The sequence below is a fragment of the Podarcis tiliguerta genome, assembly GCF_965153285.1.
Source record: "Podarcis tiliguerta genome assembly, chromosome: 9".
In the NCBI taxonomy this organism is placed as follows: domain Eukaryota; kingdom Metazoa; phylum Chordata; class Lepidosauria; order Squamata; family Lacertidae; genus Podarcis; species Podarcis tiliguerta.
In genome coordinates, this window is record NC_139542.1 from 36,093,655 (window position 1) to 36,116,977 (window position 23,323).

General features: G+C 45.0%; 1 protein-coding gene across 4 annotated transcripts in view; it reads right to left on the reverse strand.

Annotated features, from left to right (window-relative positions):
- Window positions 1–23,323, reverse strand: part of OTUD4 (OTU deubiquitinase 4) — a 71,382-nt gene that overhangs the window by 4,209 nt on the left and 43,850 nt on the right. For 2 of the 4 annotated variants that reach the window (XM_083457100.1, XM_083457098.1), the window contains 18 exons: window positions 18,425–18,508; window positions 15,589–15,639; window positions 14,236–14,282; window positions 13,930–14,002; window positions 12,837–12,918; window positions 11,891–12,029; window positions 11,149–11,206; window positions 9,781–9,898; window positions 9,608–9,672; window positions 8,110–8,210; window positions 6,131–6,255; window positions 5,861–6,032; window positions 5,126–5,291; window positions 3,817–3,967; window positions 3,076–3,131; window positions 2,899–2,970; window positions 1,729–1,867; window positions 1,132–1,401 (listed from right to left, as the gene is read on the reverse strand). In XM_083457100.1, coding sequence (XP_083313226.1) covers window positions 1,132–1,401; window positions 1,729–1,867; window positions 2,899–2,970; window positions 3,076–3,131; window positions 3,817–3,967; window positions 5,126–5,291; window positions 5,861–6,032; window positions 6,131–6,255; window positions 8,110–8,210; window positions 9,608–9,672; window positions 9,781–9,898; window positions 11,149–11,206; window positions 11,891–12,029; window positions 12,837–12,918; window positions 13,930–14,002; window positions 14,236–14,282; window positions 15,589–15,639; window positions 18,425–18,472 — 1,933 coding nt within the window. In that variant the 5' untranslated portion in view covers window positions 18,473–18,508. Of the gene's footprint in view, window positions 1–1,131; window positions 1,402–1,728; window positions 1,868–2,898; window positions 2,971–3,075; window positions 3,132–3,816; window positions 3,968–5,125; window positions 5,292–5,860; window positions 6,033–6,130; window positions 6,256–8,109; window positions 8,211–9,607; window positions 9,673–9,780; window positions 9,899–11,148; window positions 11,207–11,890; window positions 12,030–12,836; window positions 12,919–13,929; window positions 14,003–14,235; window positions 14,283–15,588; window positions 15,640–18,424; window positions 18,509–19,990; window positions 20,120–21,264; window positions 21,882–23,323 lie in introns of those variants that run through there. The other 2 variants (XM_083457097.1, XM_083457099.1) reach the window with 2 other exon arrangements.

Sequence of the window (23,323 nt, forward strand, 5' to 3'; positions counted from 1 at the left end):
CATGCTACCTCTGCTGCTAACTCATGGTTTTGCTTAGTATTGCATCTGAAACTGGCCTTAAGGTTTTTTCAATTTCAGGTGTACCACCACCTGTAGCCAAGGTATGTTCTACAGCATTCCACCTGTTTGTCTGTGGGAGATGAACCACGAACCAGACACTGGCTTAGTATTACATGCAAAAGAGATTACTGTCTTGTAATATGGCCTGGGAATCAACTCAAGGTTTAATGCCACACTTAAATAAAGGACTTGAATCTATGACATACAGAAGACTTGCAGTACTAAGTGTATTGCTTACACATATTTTTAGGGAGGGTTACAAAACTTGACCAAATTAGGCAATCAGATGGAAGACAAGAAAGAACATTGCTCCAGAGGGCAGGAACCTCTATGAACTATTGACACATTTTTCATTCCGTTGATAATCTAGTGTACACCTATCCTTGCTAAGCAATATGGTGTTAAACAGCCACAGATTCGCTATAGACCTTTCAATCCTCATTGATGCGTTATCTCTGTTAGCCAAATTCTTGAGTAAATCCACTGGGGGGGGGGATCTTCAACTATTCTTTACTCAGAGTAGACCTATTGAAATTAATGGTTGTGGCCCTTAATGGGTCTAATTGAGTAAAAACACAGGTGAATACCACCCACTTAAATTTATGACATGACTAACTTTGGCCCATTAATTTCAACGGTCTACTCCAGGGCTGGATCAAACATGAGGCAGGGTGAAGCAGCCGCCTCAGGCAGCAGAAGCCTCAGGTGGCGCCCCCTTGAGCACACCACAAACCCCACCACCTCTGCCACCGGTGGAGAAGCAAGATTACGAGATCTTGCTGGAAATCAGCACTGCTTCTGTGGCAGCCGTGGTGCAGCAGTGGCAGGTGACACCGAACTTGCTTGATTCACCTCAAGTGGCAAAATGGGGCATGCTGCCTCTGGCCTACTCTCAGTGGAACTTAATTGATGCAAGGCTAGAAAGTTTCCTATATAATTCTATTTGTGGCTGCTTTAAGACAGCCGATGCTTGCTGCCCAAGTTACACCCACCCACCCCTAACCTAGATTTTGACCAAACTTAACAACAATATTCCCCTTGAGCTATGGTGATAAAGTTCCTTCCCCTTACCATTGGGAAGATCCTCCCCTGTGCTGCACAAGGAGTAAGGTGGTGGACCGACTCGCTCCCCCTTTTCGTTTAGAGGGAATCCAGGGTAAAGTGGGTCCTGGTATAGGTTCATGGTTTGAGGCACAGGCATCAGAGGCTGGTTCACTGCTTGGAGAGATACTGGAATCCCAGTAACTGGACTGGAGGTCACATGGACTGGGGACAGAGCGGGATCTAGCCCAGTCACCGGCGTCTGCATCACTGAGGACACGGGTATCTGAGGTGGAAGACCTAAGACACAAAGGGTGGAAAAACAAGAACACAGAAAATTGTCTAGATCTAGGTAAGAGTAACACCAAGAACAAATTAAAAAGTCAGTTTGTGGAACGAGATGTGGATTGATCAGGTGTAAAATACAGGGATTGTGGGATTACCATAACAACCAGACACCCCGAGATCCGATAGGCGAAGTATTTAATGTTGATAATGTCTCTTTAAAAAATATTTAGTCTGTATTAGCAGTTTCCATGACAGATTTTTAAGAACCACTTTATAGCAAGGTATGACATTAAAGGACCTCGTTCTTTTTGGATGAGCAAGCTATTTATTTCTCCAAACCTGTTGGTCCATAGGTTGTTGGCTCGTTTGGCCAAGCTGGCACAACGGCTGGCACAGAAGGCACTGGAGGAGGCAAATGCACCTCGTGAAAGGCCAAAGATGGAGGAGGAGTCATGCCTGGGATGTGTTCCTGGAAGCTCTGCAATACGAAGACGCCACAGAGAAAACTTAGAAATGTTCCCAAATCAAATGCTCAAACAAGAGAAAAATATAACTCAACGGCAAAACTCAACATACCCTCCTTCCCAGGAATGAGAAGGTATTATAATAACTTCGAAGGACATTTATTCAGAAGCCTCACCAAGTTAAACCAGTATTACTTCCCTGTCAAGCGAGCACAGGGCTGCAGCCCCAAAGTACAAACTCATACAAACTATAAACCAACTATTACTGATTTATTTTTATTGTTATTATTATGTAACCCATCGGACTGGGTTGCCCCAGCCACTTGGGCGGGCTCCCAACAAAAAACAGTAAAAACACAATACAACATCACACACTAAAAACTTCCCTGAACAGCTTTCTACGACAGCTTTCTTACACAACCAGTTGTGCATGAGGACTGAACCCTCTTGGCCAAAGGCAGGAAAGATAGGTCTAAGGCAAATAGGCAATAGAAGACCCTACCGAACCCTACCTAGATGCTTCCAAGAACAGGCACTAGTAGGGCATGAAAGTCGCCATCTTTCCCTGTTCATTCCTAGTTTCTGGTGTTCACAGTACACTGCTTCTGGACCCATTGGTTCCAATTAGCCATCATATCACTCTGAGCTGACCAGGTCAGCTACACAGCATATGCGACTTCAGGTGGATTCAGTGAGCCGGAAAGCAGTTTTACAGTTACCAAGTGACAGGAATCAAGTGGCACTAGATCCGGTTTAAGATATCTATTATGTAGAGGGGCTTGGCATCCATTACTAAACCAGATCAGCGTCTGCTTTAATTAAGGCATTCCTCTCTGATTAATAGTGTGCACCCCAAGCAAATCCTCATCCTGTTAAATCAGCTCTTCCCAAACGCTGTTTCTGGCGATCATGCCCAAAGTTCCAACCTACTAGCATCCAGGAATACGAGGCATTCCGCTGTAATCCGAACCCGCAATAGGAAGACAAGAGGAAACTAAGTTTGCCACCAAGAAGAGTGGTAGAATTTAAGTACAAAATCTCTTACTTGTTCCAAAAATGGGGATTGCGAATCCCCATGACCTGAGGGAGGCGATATTCGTGAAGCTTCTCCATGGTTCTGGAAGTCAAAATGGACATATCAGTTGCTTTAGAAGCTTTTGTTTTGTGAAAGGCTATGGTTTTTGCGGTGCACATCACAGCTCATCAAATTTTGAGTTATTACCTCAGATATTTTTGGCTCAAAATTCTGATCTATGAGGATCTGCCCAGGGTTAGATTCTGCAACAGGAAAATAAAAAGTACAGTTAATGAAGTCAATATATTATGATGCAGACTTCAGCTTTAGGTTCCCCAGATGTTATTGGAGTACAACTCCTATCATCCCTGTCCAGTGGTCAAGCTAGCTGTGGATGATGGACACAGAAGGTTGCTACACTGTATCATCATTTAAAATACCGTTCAGTGGCTTTTCCCAAAACTCGGCAAGTGTTTAAAGTAATCCCCACCCTGCCCCAAATGCCCTCATATTGCGTATCTTCCTTATTTCACAAAAGCTACAGAAGAGCTGGGGCGCGGGTGGCGCTGTGGGTTAAACCACAGAACCTAGGACTTGCCGATCAGAAGGTTGGCGGTTTGAATCCCTGCTACAGGGTGAGCTCCCGTTGCTCGGTCCCTGCTCCTGCCAACATAGCAGTTTGAAAGCACTTCAAAGTGCAAGTAGATAAATAGGTACCGCTCCAGCGGGAAGGTAAACGGCGTTTCCGTGCGCTGCTCTGGTTCTCCAGAAGTGGCTTAGTCATGCTGGCCACATGACCCGGAAACTGTACACCGGCTCCCTCGGCCAATAAAGCGAGATGAGCACTTGGAGATGAGCCACGACTGGACCTAATGGTCAGGGGTCCCTTTACAGAAGAGCTTCGACTAAGGATGTGTCAGTTTTAAACCCACTTTCCATTTTTTATACCTTTTTCCTCTTTTGCTTCCATGTTTTTGCTTTTCCCCTTCTCTTCTTTCAAACTACTTCTTCTTCTTCCTCCTCCTCCATTAGATGCTCGGTGTTTTCTCCATCCAGTGTTATCAGTAGTTTGAGTAGCTACCTGAGACACTGCTGGGTTCTGAAAGAATTGAGGGTTTTTTAAAAACTAAGAACTAATGTGTGCCATTTTTTATCAACAGGGCCTGGTCATAACAGTCATAGCAGAGTCCTACCACCGGAAAAGACCTTGATCACTGCTCTCCTACTAGTACAGTGGTACCTTGGGTTAAGAACTTAATTCATTCTGGAGGTCTGTTCTTAAGCTGAGGCACCATTAATGGGGCCTCCCGCTGCTGCCGTGCTGCCACTGTGCGATTTCTGTTCTCATCCTGAAGTAAAGTTCTTAACCCGAGGTACTATTTCTGGTTTAGCTGAGTCCGTAACCTGAAGCATCTGTAACCCAAGGTACCACTGTATAAGCTCTACTTAACTGAGCTCCTCATTGGTGTAAGATGAGAATGCCCATTGTCCTAGCCCCAATACATTATTTGTGTGAAGCCTCAATACATTAAAAGGGGAGGGGGAGGCAAGTTCCTGCAAAACAGTGATGCCTAATCTGTGACCCTCCCAATGTTGACGGACTTCGACTCCCAACAACCAGTCCCAAACAGCACAGCCAATGATCAGGGAGGACAGCAGCTGTAGTTCCAACAATACAAGGAAAGCTACAGGCTGCCCACCAATGCCACCAATGAAAACTAACTGTGCTGAAGACTACAGCCTTAAAATTACAAATCTGATGCTTTAAAAGGTAGGTTAAATCCCATTAAAAATGGGGTGGGTGGGTGTTTTATCATGTTTTATTACTTGTGTGTGTCCAGTTTTGTAGCAGAAAAATTATATAGAATACAAATCAATCCATCCATGTTAAATGATACTTCCTCGCCTCTGATACGTTTGTCTTGTGGGTGGCATCTTCAATACTTCAGCTGTAGTCCTCCCATGTGTGCTAGGCAGGAACATAAACCTACTTGGCACCACTGTTACCCAGAACCTCCCTTATTCTAGAAGCAAAACGTTCAACAGTGTTGGTTCTTCTGGTTGGGTATTTTTGGTGGGGGAGGGATTATTGCACTTTGTCTCTACACCATACTTAAAAACTGTCAGAAAAAGATATACCAGGTTAACACTGCAGCGGTGAGAAGAGAAGCAGCACTGATTTTGCAACTCATTTTCATCATTCACTGAGCAAGCAAACAGTGCGCTCAAAGAAGCATTCTGTCCTCTGCACACATACCGAAAGCGCAGGAAAGGCTACTTCATCCCAGAACTGAATCTCATAAAGTGAATGTGTTTCCTCTATGGCCTCTCTCTCCCGGCGCTCCTCTGGAGAAAGGCCAAAGTAGTTACAATCTCTGCTGTTTGTATACTCCAAGTCTTCTGTTCTCTCACGACCTGCCCTTCTGAAAAGGGGAAAAAATGGTTTACAGCCACTTAAACGGTTTAAATAGCTCCTTTTCCAAAAGGACATCAGGTATGATACCTGCTCCCATAATTATTTAAATGCTCAATTGAGTTCGATTTAGAAAATACAATTAAGGTACTGTTCACCTCATGAGACGCAATGGCTAAATGTCTTTTTTTTATAAGCGGGAGTAGGAAGCTGCTGCCAGGCTATGGGTTCATCCACACTAAACTTTCCCACAACACCAATCTAAAGCCTCACTCCACTGGAACAAACTCACCCATATTCAAAGATTGACAAATTGTTAACTGCCTCTGGACCATTGTTCACGCCTCTGCTAGAACTGAGGGGCACATCTATCTCTTGGGGGAAAACTCACAGGTCATCACAATAGTTCTTGCTGTAAAGGCACTCCTCTCAAGACCAGAAATCTGACAATGAGAGGAAGCTTCTGAGCAGGAAGCAGCCCTGTATTAGAATATTCATGAACGTTCAGGAGTTGTGATCCCTAAGAATAAAATACCAAGCCCTCCAAATTAAGAAGATTTAGTGACAGGCTGAGTTCACCTTAATGCCTGAGAGGGATTTCTGCCTGGAGTGCTGTGTTCAGGAGAAGTTTGCTGGAAATAAATCCCAGGGCAGGACATGTGATGCTGCCTTGTGCCATGCAGTCGAGGAGGTAGCCCTGATGCGTTTTTCATTGCCTTGTTTGGATTCTTTGACCCTCTGAAGTCTCCATCTGAAACAACAAGAGTTTTGCCGGATTTATCACAGGCAGACTGCTTGGCAAAAAAAAAGAAAAGTCCATACAATATGCAAAAGCGGAAGTAAACCTACCAAAATGACTAAACTGCCCATGGGGTGAAATTGGCTTTTTTATCTTCTTCCCTGGCACAGTGTTCCAGCTTTCCAGAGGAGCTGCTTGTGGGATTGGCTTAAGGTTCTTCAGGAGTACGGAATGCCTGCAGGGGAGAAGATAAGGCAATCACGAATGCTATGGCACTGTGCTGCAACTCAAAAAATGGCCATTGTTTGCCATTGTTTAAAATTGCCATTTAAAAAACTGCCTTCATCTTTGATCCCCTCCCTCACCCTAACTTCACACAAATCCTCCAATGGGGACTGTATGTCGACAACCCTTAGGTTTATATTTTACACAGGAAGAAACATTGAAGAGCAAGACATACAATAAAATACGAACAGGCAAGATTTAAAGGCAATTGTTTTCCAGCATTAAACGTCTAAAGCCACTATCAGCTTATTCCAGCCAGACACTGGAAAGCCGAGTGGTCTACTAGGCCATGGTCTACTAACTCCTTATAAAACTAAGAGATTTTTCTTTTCAACCTGTGGCGTCTGTTGCTGGACTACAACTCCCTACATCCATGGCCACTGGCTATGTTGGCTGATGGGAGTTGGAGTCCAGAAACATCTTGAGGCTCACAGGTTCCCCACCCCTGCCTTTAAAGGATGTAGAAGCTGAAGATTGTGTTCAATACCAGTTATTTAGCTTGGCCTCCAACAGGAGCCCGTTATCCCAGCATCAGCAAGTGCTGGCTCCAGCCAAGCTCTGAAGCATTTTGAGCAATCGTGTTTCTTTGAAGCAAGCAAGAAACAGCCTACGTAACTAATTCCCACTCCCTCCTTCCAATACCATGTTTCACTTCCCCAAGCAGTTGCCCAAACAGAAAATGTTTTCCCCAAAAAACCACCATCGTCTATCACTTTCTGTATGGAAGAAACATAGCTGTGCCTCCAATGAAGCATTTGCCTTAGATGAAAGCACTTCATCTCACATGACATGGGACACTTAATTTTCACCAATTCTCCCTTAGCCATTTATGCCTTACAGCCACCACCCCCCCCCCCCGCAGTTGGAGGAGCTTTTGGAGGAGAACAGGATGTGGCATGGGGGGGTCTGCAGTAGGGGGTGGGGAACGGATGAAAGTCCGTTCCACAACTCAATTATGAGAATTTCCCAGAAAATGCTGACATGCATTATAAAAATGGAACTAAAACAGCATATTTCTCCAAATATTGTAAGTGCCATTGCTAATGTTACCACCTTAAAGGTAAAAGGTAAAGGGAACCCTGGCCATTAGGTCCAGTTGTGGACGACTCTGGGGTTGCGGCGCTCATCTCGCTTTATTGGCTGAGGGAGCCAGCGTACATGGCCAGCATGACTAAGCCGCTTCTGGCGAACCAGAGCAGCACACGGAAACGCCGTTTACCTTCCCGCCGGAGTGGTACCTATTTATCTACTTGCACTTTGACGTGCTTTCGAACTGCTAGGTTGGCAGGAGCAGGGCCCGAGCAACGGAAGCTCACGCCGTCGCGGGGATTCGAACCGTCAACCTTCTCATCGGCAAGTCCTAGGCTCTGTGGTTTAACCCACAGCGCCATCCGCGTCCTTCTTACCACCTTATGCAGTTGTATTTACAGACACCGTTGCCATAGCGCTTGGGCTCACTTCCAAAAGTATCTGAGGACAAGGATGGGGAACCAGTTGTGGCTGGATTACAATTCCCATTATCCCCATCTACTAGCTATGCTGGCTGGAAATGATGGGAGTTGGAGTCCAGCACCATCTGGAGGGCCACAGCTTCCCCACCCCCTCAGAGGAAATAAAATAGAAACACAGTTCGGAGCTAGTTTGCAGTCAGGCAGACACAAAGCCTGCAAAAATACCTGCAGATTTTGGAGACTGATTCAAAAGAATCTAGTATTGACTAGTGTACCTACTGTCATTTTTTTGCCCCTATGTCACCAGTCACCAAGACGTGTGACTAGGCAGAAAATGACATGGTTTCACTTACTTGGCACCAAGCTCTTCCACGAAAACAACAACTGGCCCGTTTGGAGCCTGGACTTCTTGGATGTGAGCATTATAGAATCTTCCACTTTGGTCTAAACGCACCTATGGAGTAAAGAAGAGGAAAGGAAATGTTTCTGTAAAATAATGTCTCTCCTCCTGAACCACTTTGCCAATATCAAGTAGAAGCAGTACTGATAGACGCCAAGAAGAGAGAAGTAACTTAATACAGTTTGAGAGATCCTGGAACCTTTCACAAAGCAGATCCATAGATCTCAACTTAGGACCACATAAGGAATAACACTGCTTTCCCTTGTGTTAAGTCATATCAGCAGCCCCACACAAATTCCTGCTATCAGCTCACCTATCTGCATCCCTTACAATCCAGTCCTACTATGGTGAGGGGCAAAGACTTAACTGGCCTGGAAGCAAAACTCACAGATGAGCCACAATCCCCACCTGGACTATACATTTAGAGCAGCATCATACCACATTAAACAGTAATGTCTTCCCCCAAAGAATCCTGGGAAGTAAAGGTTGCTATGGGCCCCGAGAGTCATTAGGGGACCACTATCCCCCTCACAGAAATACAGTATGGTTTAACAGATAATGCCTCCACCCAGGGAACTCTGGAAATTGTAGCTCTGTGAAGGAAATAGGGATCTCCTAACAACTCTCAGGACCCTTAAACTACGCTTCCCATGTTTTTCTTTTTGGGAAGCCACAACTGTTTAAAGTGGCATGATACTTTTTATAGATTTATAGTGCAGATGGGACCACAACCAGCACAGGTACTACACATTCTCCACCTTATGGACTTCTTTAATACCTGGAAGTTCTGCGAGATGCAAAAAGGAGAATTATGGAGGTAGTAATTCTGTTTAGGAGAACAGAACCCTTGTTACGGTAACCCCAGGAGTGGGGAACTAGATCTGACAGGACGGATTCTTATCTCGCATCAGCCTGTGAAGACTAACCTTGACTTGACTTTTTGTTGGAAGCAGCCCAGAGTGGCTGGGGAAACCTAGACAGATGGGTGGGGTATAAATTATTATTATTATTATTATTATTATTATTATTATTAGGGAGCTGCTTACTTGGCATCAAATTGACATCAGGTGACACAATTTCCTTTGCCTGCAGCAGGCAAAAGCACTGTGCTGATCGTCATCAAGTGCAACGCTTGGTGCTGTGATCGCTGGCACTTTCAAAAAGGACCAGCATTTGGAAGCAGAGTGGGAAGAGAAGGATGAGGATGAAGTATAAGGAGGATTGCCACCTTTTTGTTCCAGAGAGGTTCTGGGACTTTCATTTCAGCAGCTTCCCTCAGCACTGAATCTCCATGCCGGAGGAGGAGCCCAGTTTGATTTCAGCCTTGCATTTCTGCTTTTAAAGGCACAAAACTTCTATCAAGAAAAGAAGTGGCAACCCCACAGTGGTACACAAGACTGAGGAAAGAAACAGTAGTTAAGTGGAATTGGCTCACATTCAACGTCACCTACTTTGCATTTATCGCCAACTGAATACTGCATGCCAGCAGCAATAGAGAAATCTTGCTTTTGCTGATCTGCAAGCACAAAAAGAAAACACGTCATTATACATTAGCAGGTGAGCACAGAATAATGCTTGATGCTCTTCTTGCACCAAGAAACTGATTTCAAACTATGAAGCTCACCTCGTTTAGACTGCTGCCAGGCTTCATATTCAATATTTTGGTAGACTGACGGATTCAGTGACCTAAGAACGCCTCTAGGCAAGGTAAGGGAGTTGGATCTTCCACGTTTGTGAAGCTGCTGTGTAATAGAAATAAGGAAGAACGTAATAAAAAAAATTAAAAAGTAAGGAAGAAAAGAATATCCATTGCAACGGCGGAATATTTGTCTTTATGTATTTCTTTATATAAAAGCATTCATACCACTTAATATTTCAAAAATCTCTTTTTTTTGCACAGATATGAACAAGCTTGGGCACAAATGCAAGTACTGTTTGCAACACAGTAAGACCACAACTTACATTCCGGGGTCACTAAAGCCAAAAGCACATATAGCCAAAACACATTGGGTGCAATGGCGGGTAGGATTTCTAAAGCCTTTTTCCCTGGCCAGTCACCCCCCTTCTGCTCCTCGTTCATTCATTTAGCCAAGTGTGTAAAGCAGAATGTGCACAAGTTAAATACATATAGGTTACAGGCTTACTGTTTATTGATTTTTAGATTCTTACATGATATATAAAAAAGAAAAGAGGATCTCCAACTATAACTTTATAAAAATTCCTAGGCAGCAGAAAATCCATTGTAATAAGTCAAATATAGTAGCCTGATATATCTCTGATTCACAGAGCAAAGCTTACCAAGGCCGTAATACATAAAACACTGTTTAGCAACCAGAATACATTCCCCCCTTTTTTTTCTGACCAGATGTTTAAGGGTCAGACTAAAGGAGCGACCTATATTTTTCCTCAAAGGCAAACCAAAGGTACTATCAGAGAAATTGCATTCCACCAAAAATAAATGCAGTTTGCAGCACAAGCCTGTGTTTACTCAGATGCAAGTAGTCAGGTGTTCAGTGAGGCTTGCTTCCTAATGCAAAGGTCACTCACCTTTGGGGGGGTGTCTGAGGAAACATTAGCAAACCGGAACAAACTGTTGTGGTCACAACTCACGCAATGAAACCTATTCTACTGGCTGCAGAAAAAAATGCTTCTTTCAAGCCAACTTTCATGGGGAAGGAAAACTACAGGGCACCATGAAAGATCTCTGTGGGCACATGTGCACCCACGATAATTGTGTTGGCAACCCCTACACTAAATAGTTAAGTGCATGTAGGTGTACAGCCTTAGCAACGTGAACTATGGCGTTGCACTCATTAGTGTCAGTGCACTGAAATTTTTCTGGCGTACACCTTATGCCAGCTAGCATTCCCTGGATGAAATTAAGTCAAGCTCCTTAACACCAATGGTAATATCCTCAGCTACATTGACACAGAGACACAGAACTTTATAGGTAACTGAAAGAAACTAAAGAACAAAAATCAAAGCAATATACCTGTTTGCCTTCAGGTGGCTTCAACCCATTGGTATGATTTGCTGCAGCCACTTCACTTCTGTGAGGAGCAAAGGTATAGAAAATATTTTTTTGCAACGAACTCCGTATTTTTGTTTTGACACTATCACCCAGGTTTGTAAATAAGTTCACAAACATTACTAACGTATAGATTTTTTTGCTAGCCTGCTAAGAGGCTAGAACCATGGAAACACAGGCTACTAAATAAATCTGCCTTCTATCAAGTGCACTGGGGACAAAGGAAGCCCACTTCATGTCCCAGTCTAGCATAGAGAAAGCCAAGCCACTTACTCTCTGGGATGGAACTCCAGGCCACCTATGGCTGCCAGGCAAGGTGTTAAATATTTTGCCCTTATGAAAGCAGCAAACATCAATTGAATGTGGCGAGACAATCCATTCCAGACTCGCTGGCATTAGTAGGACTGATTCATTTTAAATGTAAGTATTCTGGTTTGACCAGGCTGCTGAAATCAGACTTGCAAGCAACCGTTCAGCAAGCATCCAGTTGTTGTTTTTAAAGGAATACAGATTCTGTAAAAAAGTTTGAATTTTTTATGTCTTCTGAGCAGACATAGTAGAAGAACCAGGTGTTGCTACTAATTTTTTGCTTTGTTTTTTAGAAACACCGTATTTTAAAAAAAATTAAAATCCCCGTATCAGGCATCAAACATGTCAGCCAACATGATACTCCCTGTGCTTTTTAACGTTGAATTTGTAGACTTACTCCATGTCTCCGTCCTCTGAATCAGACGCTTCACTGTTTCCATCGGCATCCTTAGTCACTTCAGGAGGGCTGAGTTCTTTTAAGATTTTACTCACATCGACCCCGAACACTTTTTCGTACAGCATTTCATACAGAATAGCTAATCAGGGCAACAAAACAGCATTTGTCAGGTTTAAGCAATCATACTTTAAACAGTTCTACATGCGACATCATTTTACATTGTTTTAATCACATGTTGAAATTAGGCATCAAGGATACTATTTGAGAGGTATTGATGCTGCCAATGTGTCCTGCAGATTTCTTCAAGGGAGTTAAGCAATCTGGGAAAGTAGCCAAAACTCAGCTGATTAACGAGTCAAGGGCTTCGTTTGGATAACCACATTTGGCATGAGGAGGCAACAATTACTCTTCGGTTTGTGTGTACTTTTGGAGAAATACTACAGTTCACGTTCTGGGTAAAACTTCAGCATATCTATACATCTTCCAGTTCATAAGCAGCAAAAGGCCATTCTTGGTTTCAACAAAAAGATTCGTAACGAAAATGCCAGATTGTATTCCAGATGCAAGAATAACTGCTTTGGAGAGTCCCTTCCATCAGCAGAAAACACTGTTTTTGCTCAAAACTCCTCTCAGTTTAAGAGGCAGTCCATTCCACTGCCTCTTATTTATTATATTTATATTCCTCTTTGTTTCCAACATGGAACTCAAGGTGACATACATGGATTCTCATGTGGTCTCCCATCCAGACACTGTCCAGACCCAAACTTACTTACTTTCCACAAGGTGGCCACCTTCAAACCAAAACAAGACACAGAAAGTTGTGCCTTCAAACCATGCTGCAGTTTGAAGGCAAGTAAGCACTGGAAATGGTTGCCTCCAAGAAACGTGGGAACATGAAGCTTCAGCTGGGTCTGCTAAGGCTCACCATCAAAATATCAGTACTTACACTGGCAAAGAGCAGCATTGACCGTGTATTCCACCGGATAGACAATATCGTAGTGGCTTCCACTGGTGAAACACAGCAATACCTGAGAGGAAGCAGAAGAAGAATATTGAAACAGTACGATCAGAAACCAACACACTGACCAAAAAACAAAATCAACAAATACCTCCACAAAGCAATTTTAAAGAAACATTTAGCAAGTAGAACTGTTTCAAGACTCTGTACTTAACTAGTTGAATACTGTCTATGTTTCCTGGATATACTCAAGCAGTAGAGAAAACCCAACAGAAGTGTGTTGACTTGAAATTTATTAGGATCAGATATGTAGACAATTCAGGGTAAGAATTTTTAGAATATTGATAGCAGGTTTGTTGGGTGGGGCGGAGAATTCTGATATCAGAGGAGGAGGGTTAACGCTCCTCCCCTGCCTCAAACATCACATCCCCAAGCCAAGATTTCAGCCATAGGCACAGGGCTGCTTCTTAAAAAAAGTCAATTGTTATTAAGTCTCAGAACAAACACAAAAAATAAAAAAGGGGGGGGGAATGCTCACTGCTACTGCACACTACTTGTAAGTTGCCTCCCCAGTATGGGAAACAGCATTAAGACTAGGAAAAGTGACAGGGGGGAGGAGTTTCCTCTCCATCCCTGATTCGAATGTGACACAGAAGCTGCTGATATTTATTTTCATGATGCAGGAGAAACAAACAACACAACGTTTTAGTCTGGCTTCAAGACCCTAAGCTAAGCAAGCTTAACCCAAGCCAAGCATGTACAGTGGTACCTCAGGTTACAAACACCTCGGGTTACAAACTCCGCGAACCCGGAAGTAGTACCTCGGGTTGCCCCAGGATGAGAATGGAAATCGTGCGGCGGCGGCAAGAGGCCCCATTAACAAAAGCGCGCCTCAGGTTAAGAACAGACCACCGGAATGAATTAAGTTTGTAACCTGAGGTACCACTGTATTGTTATAATGCTGTGCTCTTGCTTTGGGCTCAGAGGTAGCAGGCCATTATCCCCACATGGCAAAACTTGCCACACCAGCTCTGCCCTAACTATTCTGCTGCAAGTTTGCCAATTTTAGCACATTTCTTACCTTGTCAGGAAAGCCATTTTCAGTTACATGCGAAGGAGCAGAATTTGGTTCCTGATATATTATGAAGTCTTTTCTAAAAGAATATGCAAAGGGGGAAAATATATTAAAAACAGACTTTAAAATAAAATTAACAGTACAATGTCATTAACAGTACAATCATCCACATCCAAACAGTCCCAGAACCATATATATCCACTAAGAAAATGGCAACGTCAATTGTTGCCAAATTCTTGAACAATAATTCTTCACAGTAGCCAAATGTTTGCTTTGATTCATATTGAAGGAAAACGTAGAAGTATTTCTTACCTGTACATAAGAGAAAGGGCACTTATTTCCACTTGTCCGACCCATTCCTATATCAAAAGGGGGGGAGGGAAATTGCAATGAAAAACCACCACTAAGGAAGAATACTTTTTACATCAAGTTAGAACACGGCCCACCAAGAGCTTCTTCTCCACAAGCCCAGTGGAAAGTCACCAAGTTGCTCAAGAACACACATCAAGCTACCAGCAACAGACTAACATTTTAAAAGTTTCATCGTACCTCGGCTAATGTGCATTTGCTGCAGCTCATCAGAATTATATTCAGGGGTATGAAATGAAAATTTAAAAGTCATTTCAATCCAGCTGAATGAATATTCCCAGCTTCCACATAACCTCATCCTCCGTGAAGTATATTATGCAAAATATTTGGGGGGTGTGGATTAGCCCCCAATACCAATGCTTGGCACCCTCTTCCACAAACTGTTTTCCATGTGTCCAACAGTGCACACAGGACATTGACTTAAGCAACTGGCCTATTTGATTAGGCGGTCTATAGGACTCAGACCAAGTTGGCAACTCAGACCCACCCAAGCTACATATCTGGCAGGTGGCAAACCTCTGTTATCTTTCTACTGTACTGCCTATTGAAGGACTTCCTTTTGTGAAAAGCCTGGTCTGTATCTTGCTGTTTTTTTATTGTTGATGCTTTCATTGTTTACCCCAGGGGTAGGCAACCTAAGGCCCGGGGGCCGGATGCAGCCCAATCGCCTTCTCCATCCGGACCACGGATGGTCCGGGAATCAGCGTGTTTTTACATGAGTAGAAGGTTTCCTTTTATTTAAAATGCATCTCTGGGTTATTTGTGGGGCATAGGAATTCGTTCATATATTTTTTTCAAAATATATTCCGGCCCACCACATAGTATGAGGGATGGTGTACTGGCCCATGGCTGAAAAAGGTTGCTGACCCCTGGTTTACCCAAATGAATATGGCAATCTCAACAGTAAATGCCTACATTTAGAAACTATTAGAGGCTTTCCTCTCCTTTAAATCTTTGGCAGCTTGCTAAAGCTAGCTAAGGACAGAGCAAAACGGTTTCTGAATTCCTACTTGCAGGGACCAGCAAAGTCTGTGCAATTCAAAACGTGTGTTCCTCCACCATCAATATGGGGTAATGGTACTGTTATTATCCCTTTTGCAAATTCCACAAACACCCAGACGGACTCAAATAATTTTTTTAGCAGGGCTTGTGAAGAGCATATCACATGTAACACCAAGACACAAGAAAAGCTTGCGCACACTTCAGGATTAATATTTAGGAGAAACAGATGAGCCAGCTGCAGTCAAGTAGTGTGCTTTACATCACGCACTGCATACTTAATCCAACAACACATACCTGAGGGTTTTCAAGACTCTTCAGGTATTCTTCAAATGGTCCCTCTATAAACTGTAAAATATTAACAATGAAAAGAATTTGTTAGCAGCATTGTGGTGAAACAGCTTTGACATAATTCCAGAAAAAGTTCAGCTCTGTCTGGAAACCCACTGTGTGATCTGAAAGCCTTTCCAGAGCAGGGGACCCTCAGAGGCCCAGGGACTCAATCTCAGGGTCAGCGGTTCGAGCCCCACATTGGTATTGCAGGGGGTTGGACTAGATGACCCTTTGGTCCCTTCCAATTATATGATTCTATGACTGAATGCAACCCTCAAGGTTTGCTGATTCAGCCTTCACGATTCCCTGGTCTGTAACATCCTTGGGTGCTTTTATCTGGGTAAAATGTGTCCTTTAACTGTGATAATGCCTCTTGCTGCCCTAGACAGCTGTGTTCACATGCCCTATGTGTATAGAAACCTCTGCCTTCTCCATGGCTAGAATGTAGCCTGCCGTACAAAAGCAGAAGTCACAGTCATTGTTCCACACTCTTTCTGCCAACCATTGGTACGCAGCTGCTAAAAAGTTAAAAATAGGTTCCCCACCTGCTGCTCTAGTCTCAGATTTAAGGGGGAAGGAAAATGCACTCTGCACCTGCTCAGAGGAACTTCATATGTTCCAGGGTTAAATGCTGGGATTAAAAACAGATGTCAGAGCTGAGGCCTGGTACAAATTCAAAGCTGTGTATCAAAACAAAGCCTTCAGTAACTTTTTCACTGCTTTTATTTATTATTTACTGTATTTCTCTCCCACCTTTCCTCCCAAGAGCTCAAGGTGGCATACATAGTTATCCTCCTCCCTATTTCAGGCATGTCCAAAGTCTGTTTTGGGGGCCTAATCCAGCCTGCTGGTCGGTTTAATCCGGCCCATGGCAGTTTACTTCCTGGGGTAAAATCCCCCCAAAAAGTCAACAACTTTGGTTGGCCCTAACAGCCCCTCACTTCATGAAATCTGGCCCTTTGGAAAAAATTTGGACACCACTGCCCTATTTTATCCTCACAACAATCCTGTGAGGTAGTTAGGCTGGGAGCAAGTGACTGGTCCAAGATCACCCAGTGAGTTTCATGGCTGAGTGAGTATTTGAACCCTGGTCTCCCAGGCCCTAGTCCAACAACACTCTAGCCACTGTTGCTATCCCTACTGTAATACAGTCCTGCCAGCAAATAGCCTACCTCAGCAAATTACTCATAAAGGCTGCAACAATCACAGTTTTGTACAAAAGGTTATGTTGATTCTTCTTCTCCAACATAACACTTAATCAGCCACAGATGAAAATAGTCTACTATTCAATTCAAAATGTAAAAAATAATAAGCCTAGAACAGTTCACATAGGCAAAACACCCCCAGCCACACAATTTGCATGGAAGACCCAACAGATGTTCAAAGTGATCTGACGCATCCCAGAGTGGCCATCTCCACTATCGAAGCAACTTGACAAAGTATTGCCAAGGCCACGAGAATCACAGCAAACTCTTCCTGGCAGCATCTGAGGATACACCAGGCCACGCACTGCCTCCTCCTCCACAGGAATACAGATGTGAAAATCCCCAAGGCAGCTCAGGCCACACTGCATGCAGGAACCATGGGCCCTCTTTGAGGAAGCTCCCAAGCTTTGAGCTTGGGACTGACAAGTATCTAAGAGATGCATCCAGATGACAAGCTTCTGGCAGGTGTGCCAAAGTAAGCAGGTTAACCATACAAATCTTGCCACATTAGGAAGATACACATCATACAGCTACAATATGTATGTCTATGTGTGTACGTACATGTGTATTGCTTTTGTTCATAGCAAAGTAATCGACAATAACTGGAGAAAATGCAGCTACACTGTGAAGAATGCATGCAAGCAATCTAATGCAAGCAGAGGCTGTACAGACAGGAATGCTGGTTTCACGGTATTTGGACACCCCCTCAGAACAAGTTCCAGTGCCCTGGGGAAAAAGCTGACTCAGATGAAGTATTTACAAAAGCCACACCTATACAGTGGTACCTCGGTTTAAGAACAGCCTTGTTTATGAACAATTTGGTTTATGAACGCCGCAAAACCGGAAGTGGTGTATCAAAACTTTACCTCGGTCTAAGAACAGACTCTGAATGGTGGAAGGGTACCGGTGGTGGGAGGCCTCATTAGGGAAAGCGCGCCTCAGTTTAAGAACGGTTTCGGTTTAAGAACCGACTTCCGGAATGGATTAAGTTCGTAAACCGAGGTACCACAACAGCCCTGTAAGGTAAATTAGGCTGGGAAGAAGTGACTGGCCCAAAAATCATCCAGTGAGCTTCATGACTGAGCGGTGATTTGAACCCTGATCTCCAAGGTCCTAGTCTAATACTCTGACCACTACACCACACTGCATTTATTTAGAGCACTTATTAATTTACTATGTTCATTTATCTCTTCCCATTGTGGAACTCAAGGCAAAGTACAAGGGGGTTTCCCTGGCTGCGTCTCCTCCAGGCACTGACCAGATTCAGACCCGCTTAGCTTGCATTGAGAGATGACTGCATCATGTGTCTTCAGCCCATGTCCTGCAACTATAAACCATCTAATCAAAGCAAAACAAAGTTGCCTTTAGCCAGAGTGTGTTGGAAGGAGCGTAGACCCAGGGAAAGTGGGAAAGGAAATTGTTGTTTACACCACCCTTTGTTAACCTGGTACCCTCCATTTTAGACTACAACCTTCATCAGCCCAAGCTAGCGTTTTATTTTTTGCCAAGCTGGCGTACGCCCACAAAGCAGAGCCGTGAGAAACAGCACTGCCCCTGATAAGACACCCTGCACAATGAAAACATCGCTTGCTTACCGCTTCAAAATGCTCTCTGTTGTTCCGCAGGAAGTGTATACAGGCCATCCTAATGTCCAGATGTTGAGCCTGGGAATGGAAAACCTTGAGGAATCAGATAAAAACAACAACAAGGTGTTTAATGAACTGGTACCAATGATCAGACACATTACTGAGTTTCAAACTTGCATATGCTCATGCACTCAAACGTAAGGAGTCAAAAAGCTGCTGCGTTAGTAGTAAAGGCAAAATAAAAGACAAATATACAGCAAAAACTGAGGCCTGATCTGCACATGTGGAATCTGAAGTGGAAGAGTAGACCGCCCAAATTAAAACTGGTGGGGGGGGGGAGGCACTCTGTGAAAAGTGTGTCCTTGCTTTTGCTTAGTTATGTGTGCTTTATTTCTCAAGTTTAGGGAGACATTGAAAATGGTATTTCCCACATGAACACACCCCTGGCAGTCTGAAAGTCATAAGAGATATAGCTATAATACCTTGCTGCTCCATCTCACTTTGACAACTATGACTGCCTCAGTGTCCTACCAGTTCCCTCAGTTGGAACGGGCAAAGAAGGGCACAAAAAGAAAGCCTCACCACCCTCAGTCAAGTCCAGCTGAGCAATAACTTCTCCCAGATCACAGCTTTAAGAGTGGGCAGAAGAGTTCAGAAAAAATATTTTAAGAATGTTATGTTGCGTGACATCGTTGCTCAATTCAATCTTTTTACATGGTTTTGTATTGTGGTATATAGCTGACCCCCCCCCCCAAATCCTCAAAATGCTTTGAAAAGCATTAGTAAATGTAAAGGACCCCTGACCGTTAAGTCCAGTCGCGAACGACTCTGGGGTTGTGGCTCTCATCTCGCTTTCCTGGCCAAGGGAGCTGCCGTTTGTCCAGAGTTAGTTTTTCTGGGCCATGTGGCCAGCATGACTAAGCCGCTTCTGGCGAAACCAGAGCAGTGCACGGAAACACCATTTACCTTCCCGCTGGAGCAGTACCTACTGGTATTTATCTACTTGTACTTTGACGTGCTTTCAAACTGCTAGGTGGCAGGAGCTGGGACCAAACAACGGGAGCTCACCTCGTCGCACGGATTTGAACCACCGACCTTCTGATCGGCAAGCCCAAGGCTCAGTGGTTTATACCACAGCACCACCCACGTCCAGTGAAAAGCATTAAAAATGCTCAATTAGCTGAGGTTCTGCTTCCCCCAGCAGAAGTATGCCCCCACCTATAATGTTCCTTTTTTGAAGGGGGGAGTTTTACCCATGATCTCCCCAAAAAAGCTCAATAACTTTTTGCCCCCCCCCCAAAAAAAGTGAGTCGATAGCCAGGAGGGATGGTCCAGCACAGAAACAAAGCAGCCTGCCTCGGGCAGCAAACCCTCCTTGCTGCCCAATACAGAAATACAACTTCCTTCCCTCTGCCAGCCTTCTTCGTGGGCTTATTTTACAAAGCTATTTAGTGCTTCAGAGGCTTCAAATCACTGCACACATATTATGCTGTCCTTACAACAATCCTGCAAAGTAGTTCAGTTCTGTCCTTCTTCCCATACTGGGGAGGGGAAGAAAGAGACAGAGACACTCACCTGATTCCTAATTAATTCACAACATCTGGGGACCCACAGGTGGAGAAAGGCTGATCAGGAGTTCTTAATTCACTCAGCTGCTCCCTGACAACCCTGATAAGCCAACCCAGCAGGCTTGCGGCACCTTAAAAGGACTAATGAAATTGTTACGGCATAAAACATCTGCTGAAATGGACTTCACAAAAGCTTAGGCTATAAATTACATTGCTAGCCTTTTCAAGGTACCACAAGACTTTTTGTTGCAACAATCTAACTCGGAAATTATGGTGTGTGTTTTTTAAAAAAAACGTGTTCTCAGAAGTGATTCAGTTATAAGCATCAGGAATCAATCTGACAATACAGCCCAACCCTGTGCCCCCCCCCCATCGCCCCACAACTGCCCCTAGAAGTGGAAGTATTACTAAGCACAAGCAAAGTCCCCTACATTCAGCTTTGGGAAGGTGCAGAGTCATTATAGCGACAGGAAGCTGACCTAATTTCAAAGCAGCCCTGGGGGTGTTTTGTACTGTGCAAGCCAGACAGCGTTGCACCCATTTCCCCCAGGCCGAATGCCATATTCCAGTCTGGACATAAATGATCCACGATTCGGCTGAGCCACAACAGAAATAAAGCAGACCAGAAGCAAGGCGTTTTGCGTTTTCAGGCTACGCACTTAAGGAGACCGAAGTTTAACGTTTTTTTCCGCTTTCACTATCGTATATAAATAATATACAAGCATCCCATCAAGCATATACAAAAAGAAGGATAACTATCGTGTCTCCTTTCGTTTACCGGCAGATTTTAAATAGAAGTCTACAAAATTGGAGTTGGGAACATAATAAACATGGGAGGTGCAACCGAAACAACTTGTCGGAAGGTGACCAAAGAGCAGAGGAGGAAAGAGAATCGTTTCCCTCGAAACTAGAAAAAGGCAACTAGCAAATCTCTCAACAGTGCAACAAGTTCGCGGAGGGCGCTCAACTCCGCTTTCCACACATAGATTCTTTTTCCCGGACGGGTTTCTTTCCTTGGGCGGCTGCGCCCCTAACCGCTGGCGTTTGGCCCTGGAGACCGCGCAGCCCAGATCCGCAAAAAACTTCCACCAACTCGTTTCCCCCGGCTTTCTCCGCCGCCTGCAGCTAGACAGCCGACGCGCGCCGGCAGGTCAAAGTCCTCCTTCCCAGGGGATTCTAGCTGCACCTCGAAGAGGAGGGAGAGAGACCCTCTCCCCGAACAAAGCCGCCTCTCACGACCCTCGCGCCCCCCGCTTGCAAAGGGAGACCTTGCGCACTCACCTGCTCCGCCACGGCTCGGAAGAGGCATGACCCGTCCTTCGCCACTCGCTTGCGGTACAACCCCTGAGATCGCAGGCAGGCGTCCATGGAGGAATCCGCCGGGGCCTCCGCGACGGAGACCGGGGGGCTCTGCTCCTCGCCACCTGGCTTCTCTTCTGCAGCAGCAGTAGCAGCCGTCGCCTCCATGTTTATTTATTGCTCCGGGGGTTGCAGGGAAATCGCTGCTTCAGCCCCACATGCTTCAGGAGAAAGCGGGAGAGATGCACCTCAAGCCCCTCGCTCCAAGGGCGGCTGGCGGCGCCCGGACTCCGGACTCCCGTTCGCAGGTCTCCTGCGAGGCGCCCCGCATGCACCGGGCGGCGGCAGCGTCTGCCGCTTCTTGCTCGGCCTTCCCGCCGGAGTTTCCTTGGCTTCAAGCCCGGCGCGGAGAACTTGCGCGCTCCTCCTGCTGCCCCGCTTGGGAAGGCGGCTCTCGCCCGCTCCCTTTACGCATCACTGGGCTCCCGGAGCGGAAACAAAAGAGAAACGAAACATGTGGCGCTTTCCCTCCCTGAAACGGGCAGCCCTGAAGTTTGTTTTCACTTTCAGAGCCAGACCGACACCCAAAGGGCTTCTGGGAGTTGTGGTTCGGCCGCTGCAGGAAGCGGCCGCGGCGGGGAGGGAGGGAGGGTGGGAGCCTGGAGGCAAAGGGGCTCGCAGGGAAGCGCGGACTCCTCTTATAGGAGGGCGGAGGAGCAAAGCAGCTGCTCTTTCCCGCGGAGGAATCCTTGGCCACAACGCGATAGCTGTGATATTGGTGGCCAAGCCTCAGTGGTTATTTGGTTCCGGCTTAGGGGGCGATGAGGGTTCTGGAAACTTCAGAATCCACAGCTGGGCAACACCACCTTCATTAAGACCAAACAAAACTCCGCAAAGCAAGCTTTCAAGCTCTCCAGAAGTCTTCCTGAAGCTAAATGTTACAAAGTACCCCCCCCCAAAAGTCCAAAAGTTAGGCTGGGTGTTTAAGCCATGAGACCTGCATTTTTAGACCCAGTTCGAGGGTGGAGATTGCAAACATTCAGTGGGCTGTGCACACACGTCATGCCATAAAAGCAAATTCGTTCCATCAGATAACTGGGCACCGTAGTTAAGAGTTGCTGGGAGTTGTAACCATCCTTCTTTTCTGCAAATGAGCTTTAGATGTGAAGTGACAGAGAAGAGGGAGTTTAAGCATGTGCAGAGTGTCTTCTCTCTAATCAGTGACTGAAGAGTAATGTTTGTGGATATGATGACTGCATTTTTCTTTGCTTCTCTGCCTCACAAGCAAGCCAGTACTGTATGCTCCAATAATCTGGGTTTTGAAATGGCACTCCCCACTCCGGTTATCTGTGTGGAATGTTTGCTGAGTTGCAAATGACACCCCTCCCATAGCACCAAGCACCCTGGGTGATCTTAGGCCAAGCACAGTATCTCTCAGCCTCAATTCCCTCTCAGAGTTGTGATGATAAAATGGGTGTATCATGCCCAGGTAGTGTAGACAGAATGTAATGGGATGTACAAAGAGAAGGTACAACACTCCCAACACTCTGGAAAGTCAATTGCAATTCTGCTTGTCACTTGCAATGGAAGAACGATGATTGGGTAGCACTAGAAGCTACCTGGTCCAGAAGCAGCCAGGCTTAATATGCTCCTTTTTCAGCCATAGACACAAAAGCAACATCCATTCAATTAAAACCCAAATGCAATAACCACAACCAACATAAAACTCAAATATCCACAATATGCTACCAATTTACATATCACAAGGATACAATATTTAAGGAGAATATTGTTCTCTTTTCAAAAGTGAACACACATTGCTTGTTTGCCCCATATTCGTTATTTGAAACATCCTGAGAGAACGGAGCAAGCCCAAGTGGTGGCACTTTAGTAAAGGTAAAGGGACCCCTGATCATTAGGTCTAGTTGTGGCCGACTCTGGGGTTGCGGCGCTCATCTCGCTTTATTGGCCAAGGGAGCCGGCGTACAGCTTCCGGGTCATGTGGCCAGCATGACTAAGCTGCTTCTGGCGAAACAGAACA